General features: G+C 38.1%; 1 protein-coding gene across 1 annotated transcript; it reads right to left on the bottom strand.

Annotated features, from left to right (window-relative positions):
- Nucleotides 1–4,764: 4,764 nt before the first annotated feature.
- On the bottom strand, nt 4,765–7,431 carry LOC142172684 (uncharacterized). Its single transcript, XM_075236354.1, has 3 exons — nt 7,089–7,431; nt 5,703–6,460; nt 4,765–5,623 (listed from the first exon to the last, which is right to left on the bottom strand). The coding sequence occupies exons 1-3, from the start codon at nt 7,429–7,431 to the stop codon at nt 5,024–5,026; spliced, it is 1,701 nt and encodes a 566-aa protein (XP_075092455.1). The 3' UTR covers nt 4,765–5,023.
- Nucleotides 7,432–8,318: the final 887 nt, after the last annotated feature.

The raw sequence follows: 8,318 nt of genomic DNA, 5'->3' as shown, positions 1-8,318 counted from the left end.
TCATAACGATGCACTGGTAATATCTCTACTTGTACATGATACTAATGTAAAATGAGTTTTGATTGACCCAGGTAGTTCTGCAAACATTATTCTGTTAAGAGTATTACGTGAGATGCAAGCTGAAGATAAATTAATACCAAAGGCACATACTCTATCTAGATTCGACAATTCCAGTGTCGTGATGAAAGGAGAGGTAATACTTACTACATTCGCAGAAGAAGTTGTCAAAGATACAAAGTTTCAGGTAGTAGATATGGAGATGGCTTACAATATGATCCGTGGGAGACCATAGATCCACGAGATGGATGCCGTTCCATCAACCTTGCATCAAGTTATTAAATTTCCTTCACCATGGGGAATATGTCAAATCCGTGGGGAACAACATACAACCAGGAACATCAACTTTGTAGTGGATTCAAGTACGAGAAACGAAGAAAAATAGCAATCACAGAATCCAGTTGAGGGTACTACAACACAAACCTCAACTGAACAAGGGCGAACAGATGTGGACTCAAGGCCAGATACCATTCAAGAACTAGAGGAAAATGAAAATATCAAGACAACAATTGAAGAACTGGAGGCTATGGTGTTATTTGCACAATGGCCTGATAGGAAGTCTACGTAGGGGCCAATCTAAGCCAGGACATGAAAGGTAAGTTGATTGAATTTTTGAAAACTAACGTGGATTGTTTTGCTTGGTCCCACTCTGATATGACAGGAATACCACCGGAGGTAGTGACTCACAAATTAAATGAAGACCCATCATATCCTCCTGTCAAACAAAAAAAGAGAAAGCAAGGAACTTTCAAAAATCAGGTGATTCAAGATGAGGTTAAAAAATTACTAAAGATTAGGTCTATCTGTGAGGTAAAGTATCCTAATTGGTTAGCCAATACTGTTGTGGTACCGAAGAAGAATGGTAAGTGGCAAGTTTGTGTAGATTGCACAGACCTTAACAAAGCCTGTCCTAAAGATTCTTTTCCACTACCACATATAGATCAACTAATTGATGCTACTGCAGAACATGAATTATTAAGTTTTTTAGATGCGTATTCAGGATACAATCAGATCAAAATGGATCCGATAGAGTAAACTTCCTTCATAACTGACAGAGAGACTTACTGTTATAAAGTAAAGCCTTTTTGTCTCAAAAATGCTGGTGCAACATATCAAAGACTAGTGACTAAAATGTTTCAAGAACATTTGGGGAAAACTATGAAAGTCTATATAGACGACATGCTCGTCAAAACACAACATTCAGGGGATTATATATCACACTTGTTTGATGCATTTTAGATTTTGCAAAAATTTAATATGAAATTAAATCCTGAGAAGTGTGCATTCGGTGTTGCATCAGGTAAGTTTTTAGGTTTTCTTGTCTCTAACTGTGGTATTGAAGTGAATCCCACACAGATTAAGTCCATTAAAGAAATCCTTGACATACTTACAAGTAAAAAAGAAGTGCAGAGATTGATAGGAAGAATTACAGCCTTGGGAAGATTCATTTCTAAATCATTAGAAAAGTGCTTTAAATTCTTTTCAGCTCTTAAAAAGCAAGATCATTTCAAATGGAATGAGGAATGTCAACAGGCACTCAAAAATTTGAAGACATACTTATCAAATCTGCCGCTGTTCGCAAAACCAAAGGTTGGGGAAAGACTGCTTATCTACCTTGCTGTCTCAGAAGTAGCGGTAAGTGCTGTTTTAGTCTGTGAGGACCAAGGTAAGCAATCTACAATCTATTATGTCAACAAATCTTTATTAGATGCGGAGACGCGATATCCTCAATTAGAAAAGCTTGCACTTGCATTAATCATGGCATCTAGAAAATTAAGGCCTTATTTTCAATGTCATCCTATGGCTGTAGTAACTGCTTATCCATTACGCAATATATTACACAAGCATGAGTTGTCAGGTAGGTTAGCCAAGTGGGCTATAGAATTAAGTGAATATGATATAACATACCAACCTAGAACTGCTATAAAATCTCAAGTGTTAGCTGATTTCGTGGCTGACTTTTGCCAAGGGATGCAATTAGAAGCAGAAAAAGAATTGCAGGAGCTCAACGGAGCTAACCCAGGAATTTGGACCTTATTTGGTGATTGTTCATCTAACATAAAGGGTGCAGGCTTAGGGATCGTTTTGGTACCACATACAGGTGAAACCATTCAACAAGCCATTAAATGTCATTCTATAACTAACAATGAGGTAGATTATGAGGTAGTGATTGCAGGTTTACAACTGGCACAAGAACTTGGCATTAATCAGATTGTAATCAAGAGCAATTCGTAGCTCGTGGTTAACCAAATGCTGGGGACTTATACTGTCAGGGAAGCACGAATGCAACGGTACTTAGAGAAGGTACGGGATTTAATAAGGAAATTCCAAACCTGGAAGGTTACGCAAATACCAAGTGATGAAAATGTTGAGGCGGATGCCTTAGCTAATCTCACATCTGCAGCAGACGTGGCAAGCAAAGAAAATGCTTCTATAATACATTTGTTTCATTCAGTGCTCGATCTAGATAAAAATGAGGTAAATTTTAATAACTTAACCTGGGATTGGAGGAATGAGATTGTTGCCTTTTTGCAGAATGGTATCGTTCCTAAAAACAAGAGGAAAGCTCACGCGCTTCGAAAAAAGGTTGCTTGATATTGCTTAAAGCAAGACAATCTTTATCGAAAAATGTTCGGTGGTCCCTTAGCAAGATACCTCGGACCTTCTCAGATAGAATATGTAATAAGAGAAATACACGAGGGGCATTATAACAATCACGCAGGAGGAAGATCACTGGTAAGGACCCTAATCAGGGCAGGTTATTATTGGCCCAAAATGAAAGAAGAAGTGGAAAGTTTCGTGGCTAAATGTGATAAATGCCAAAGGTACGGTAATAATATGCATAGACCTGCAGAGTTGCTACATCTGGTCATTGCACCATGGCCGTTTATGAAATGGGGGATGGATATTGTGGGTCCACTACCACAAGCAAAAGGACAGGTAAAATTTTTGCTCGTACTCACTGACTATTTTACTAAATGGGTGGAAGCAGGAGCATTCAAATAGGTGCGTGAAAAAGAAGTTAAAGATTTCATTTGGCGGAATATCATATGCCGATTCGGTGTACCAAAGGAAATCGTATGAGACAATGACCCTCAATTTATAGGCACGCAAATCACAAAGTTCTTTCAAAGTTGGCAGATCAAAAGAATTACATCCATACCTTATCATCCGGTGGGTAATGGGCAAGCTGAGTCAACAAACAAAATCATTATCAACAATTTAAAGAAATTTTTAGAGGAGTCCAAAGGTAATTGGCTAGAAGTGTTACTTGGTGTTTTATGGGCATACCGCACAACATCAAAATCAAGTACAAGAGAAATACCATTTTCATTGGTTTACAGAGCTGAAGTTCCAATTGAGATAAGAGAGCCAAGTACAAGATTTACACAAGCGTCAGAAGAGTCTAATAACGAATAAATGCGCATAAATCTTGATCTACTTGAAGGAAAAAAGGAAGCTGCACTGATAAGAATGGCAGCACAAAAGCAGGTCAGAGAACGATACTACAACCGAAAAGCACGCCTAAGATTCTTCAAAATTGGGGACTTCGTGCTTAAAAAGGTTTTTCAATCTATGAAGGCAGCTAATGCATGGAAATTAAGTCCAACATGGGAAGGACCCTATAGGATTCATGATATTGCAGGTAAAGGAGCATACGGGCTAAAAATAATGGATGGCAAGATACTACCTTCACATTGGAATGCTGTTCACCTGAAGAGATACTATTTCTAAGGAATACCCACGGTTAGATATCCGTATTTTAAAATTTATTTTTTGAATTGTTAAATTTTACTAACGATTTTAGATGATAGGCAAAAGCCCGTACTAAATGATGAGTCACGACCTGCAAGGCACGTGGAATAAATTAAACTTCCCGGTCTAGGGTTACAATTATTCTGATAGAAATTCAAACGGGCTAAGCAGTCTTCATCTATAATCGCACCTCCGAGTCCCGTATGTTTTTCCTTTTCAGGGAAAGGACCAAATGAGAGGAACAATCAAGTGCTCGAGGCTTCATATTTCAACGCTCAAACACTTGGGGGACTATATAATATACACAGGCATGTATATAAAGAAGGCAAAGAAGATTGGGAAATATCAAAGATCAAACCTGAAAAGTTCACTCAATGAATGAGTCAAGTACATAGCAAAGTCACGAGCTAAGCCTAAAGAAAGACCTTACCATAGCTAGGGTAAAGGCAATGTAGTGAAACGGGTTATAAATAAAAACCTCGTGTTTATTTTTCTTTTTTAAATCTGTTATAAGAAAAACAGTTACGAGAAAGTTATATATGTAATTCAAATACATGTAAATTATTATTCAAAACTAGACAAAGTTCAAATAAAAACTTGTCAAAGTTATTTCAAGAAACATGTGTATTCCTATTTCTTTTATCGTATATTAACACCGTTATGAAGTTGAGACATCTTCTTCATTAAGTGTTGAATATAAAAGGGCCCTCTTTTATAAAATTCATGGTTAATTTAAGTATTCATGAAGCTAACAGAAGCATTTTTTGAAGAGTAAAAATGCAAGTTATTCAGTAAGTCCTTAGAAATAAAGGCAAGAATAAACAAAACAGAAGTTCAAATAGTAACGAAAAATTTCTTAATATTAAAAAGCTTAGACTAAATATGAACTTAGTCATAAACTGAAAATTGTTTATACATATTGCCCCATAAAAGGTCTGGGGACTTAAGTTTCCAAAACAAACCCTCAAATGAGACCAAGGGTTTTAACCACAATTTTCCAAAAAGAAAAAAAAGAGACACAAAGGAATTCAAACAACTTAAACTTGTCACTGAGAAGATGAAGAAACTGAAGCAGGTACATCAACAACATCGAGTTCAACTTGGCTTGAAGGAGTCCCGTATCATCTTCAACATTTGCGGAAGCTTCGGCCACGGGAAAGAGAAAATCTTGGTTCTGCTGAGTCTTCTCAATAGTTTCATTGATCTTAGCTTACTCAGATTCCAAGTTAAAATTCTCTTGGCTATCTTCAACAAGGGTATCACTGTGAGAATTCAAAAATGCCCAACTCACTTCAATGACAGACTTATCTTCAAGGATCTCATAATCTCTTTCCCAGTCAGCGATTTCGTTCTTTAGCTTTTCATTTTTAGCCAAGGCAGATTCATAAGAAGCTTGAAGAGAGGCGTGGGAATTTTCTAAGGAACAAACCTTATCAGAAGAAACCCGGAGGTCTTCTTGGGCTTGAGTCAAATTCTGCACGAGTTCACCAGCATAGGCTTCTTTTGCATCCAAGAGAGCCTTCAACTCTCTAATATCTTCAATTGCCTTGGAAAGCTTCTCGGAAAAAGAAGTTTCAAGACGAGCCTTTTCCTTGTCTGCTTGACTGGGGGAAGCCTTTTCAACTACCAATTTCGAAGTCAAAGCCCGCACCTGCTGCTCCAAGGTACTTTTACTTTCTTCTAAGTACTCCATGTCGATCTGAAGACTTTCATACTGTTCCTTCCAATTATATGCCTCCAATTGGTAATCATGCACTAACTGCTCTGAGAGGGTAACCCTTTTCATCATCTCCGTGCCGATGAGATTGGCCTAAAAAGGGGGAAAGGGAAGGAAATGAGAATCCCAAAGATATAAAAATGACAAAGTAAAAGTTAGAAAAAAGGAATACCTTTAAAGAAGCATGCACAATGTCATTCATCAAGGTCAAAGAACTATGGCTCTCTAGCTTGGCTTTCACAATAGGACCAATTAAAGGCTTTAGCCACACATTTGCTTGACCCGATTTCCTTAAAAGGTTGCCCTCAGTGGGGACTTCAATAATCACTCGCCTCATAGCACCACTCCTACTTGAGGAGCCAACCTCAGCACGGTGAGTAGGTGGAGGAGGAATTGTCGAAGGAGGAACAATAGAAGTAGTAAAAACAGCCTGGGGAGGTATGAAAGCAGCCATAATCGGCAAAGTAGGAGTCACAGGCACGGGAGGAGAAAAAGAAGCCAAGGGAGCTTCATCAGAAACGGGACCTAAAATTTCACTACCAAACCCGCGGTCAAAACGCTGCTCAACATAATCATAAGCAGAAGCGGGAGCATCATCAACATCATCAGGAATTACTACCGAGGCTTCAACAGATTCGGTAAGAGGAATAGAACGGCGGGGGGATGCTTCTGCTTCATCATCAGAAATAATGCGTCTACGAGTCCGTGGCCTTGTTACCAAGGAACCCCCGTCTTCCTCTTCTTCGGAATCTTGGTCATCAATGGCTTTTCTTTTCGATGAAGAGCCCAGAATTATTTCTTGAGCCCTTTCCAAAGATATACGAGAAGCCGCAACCGCCTCAGCAGTAACTCCTTGAATAGCAAATCCTGATAGAAAGAAGGGTTGAGGTAAGTTCAGGAAAAAACAATATGTAAAATAAAATAAAAGCTCTTACCATGCGTTTTTACTTTCCAACCAAAACTTTCCTACCCAATCATGAAAATTGGGAACATCTTCCACAACTCCCATGGTTGCTAGAAAAGAAAAGTAAAATTAGAAAAATCAACAAAATTGAAGAAAAAGGTACGAGAAAGTTAGAAGACTCATGTGCAAAATTCTACTTCTCAGGGAAGGGAACGTTCTCATCACCCACTAAACCAACAGTGGGGGCAGCAACAAACCTGGCATACTAGCCACGGTCTTTGTCATCTTCAGGGCTAACTAGAACTCTTTTGCTCCTGTCTACTAGTGTAAAAACACCATTGCGAAAGAGTCTAGGGGAGTAAATATGAATTAGATGTGGGAAAGTAAAAGGCACACTGGCTATGTTGGTCAAATGCCTCAAACAAGCAACATCCCTCCATATTATTGGGCCAATTTGACCTAAGCAAACATCAAAGAAATGACAGAACTCGAGAATAACAGGATCAATAGCAGGTTTGAATCCTAATGTGAAAGGGTACATATAGACAAAGGAAAATCCGGTTAAGTACGAGGTAATTCTTTGATTCGGATTGAGAATAATGATAGGAAAGTCATGACTCCAATGACAGTCTCTACAAACTAAAGAAATCAAACCTTCAGTGATTTGAGTGGGATAGATATCAGCACGATCTAAAGAAGATACTTGATTTCTAAGAGATTCTCTGTTATTATAGAAAGATAGTTCCGCAGGAACTATCTCCTCTACTAGAGGTTCACGAAGAGGTTCAGAAGATTCCTTACCTCTAGAAGAAGATCTGTGTGAAAGAGAAACTCTAATTCTAGAAGAAGGGCCAGAACTAGGCGAAAGAAGAGAAGAACTACGCAAGGATGAAGATCCTAAATTACGAAGCCTACCTCCTCTTGTGCTCCTACTGGGGGCATTAGGGAAGTTATCAACTATGGGGACCCTTCTAGGGTTAGGGTTTGATGAAGACATGATAGTACGAGGAAGAAACAAACAAAGATTCAAGAACTGAATATTTTGAGAACTTTATGTGATAAAGACAAAGAAGAAAACAACATTTATACCGCGAAGCAACCGTCAAAGGAAAAGGTGCAATAATGAAAAAGTCATAATGAGAACTGACGCTTCGTGATTAGTGAAGCCGTGGAAAAGCCCTAAAAAGCACTGTAAAGTTGCAGAACCAGTAAAAGGGTGCCTCGCGTGAAGAGCATTAAATGTAAGTGACAAATGAAGTGTTGATTCTGCTAAAGCATTAATGGTGACAAAAATTTCCGTTTTAATGAATTCCACTTCCCAAATATTCAATTGATGAATAAATGGCAAGTGGGGGGACTATCTGTATTGGGAAAAATTGAGTTTACATATTAAAGTGATTGGAAGATGATGTGTCATGACACGTAGACTGGTCAAAGAGTTATGATTGGCAAAGAGGCACGAGTTGCAACAGAAACGAGAAGAGGCATAAGAGGAGGCACGAGAGGATATTCAAAAGATTCAACGCCCGTACCTATTTAAGTCCAAGAATCAAGGAGAATGAATCTGACAACACAAGAGAGTACATATACAGTATTTAATGAGCATTAAATACTAAAAACGTTAGAGAATCTGTATTAAAATACAATGACTATGTAATGTAGCATTTAATGTCTTTAATTGTCTATAATGACCTTATTTTGACAAAGGCAAAACACATATTTCCAAGATAACTATAAAAGGAAAAGAATGAGTCAATTGTAAAGACACGAAAAACTATCTGAATACATTGGTTTACTTTATCTTTTTCTAATTATCTTATTGCTAGCCAAATTACTTTCTCTTATACATTTTTTGATTATCAGTAACCCGAGTTCTTCTAAATT

Source organism: Nicotiana tabacum, chromosome 18 (genome assembly GCF_000715075.1).
Source record: "Nicotiana tabacum cultivar K326 chromosome 18, ASM71507v2, whole genome shotgun sequence".
Lineage (NCBI taxonomy): Eukaryota > Viridiplantae > Streptophyta > Magnoliopsida > Solanales > Solanaceae > Nicotiana > Nicotiana tabacum.
The sequence above is the reverse complement of the archived record's forward strand: the minus strand, read 5'-3'. Positions and strand labels throughout refer to the sequence as shown.

Coding starts and splice junctions, on each gene's coding strand:
- LOC142172684 (XM_075236354.1), bottom strand. CDS start 7,431: ATGTCTTCATCAAACCCTAACCCTAGAAGGGTCCCCATAGTTGATAAC. Junction 6,461..7,088: donor TCCCACTCAAATCACTGAAG/GTTTGATTTCTT, acceptor ACGCATGGTAAG/AGCTTTTATTTTATTTTACA. Junction 5,624..5,702: donor TTGTGCATGCTTCTTTAAAG/GTATTCCTTTTT, acceptor CCCCCTTTTTAG/GCCAATCTCATCGGCACGGA.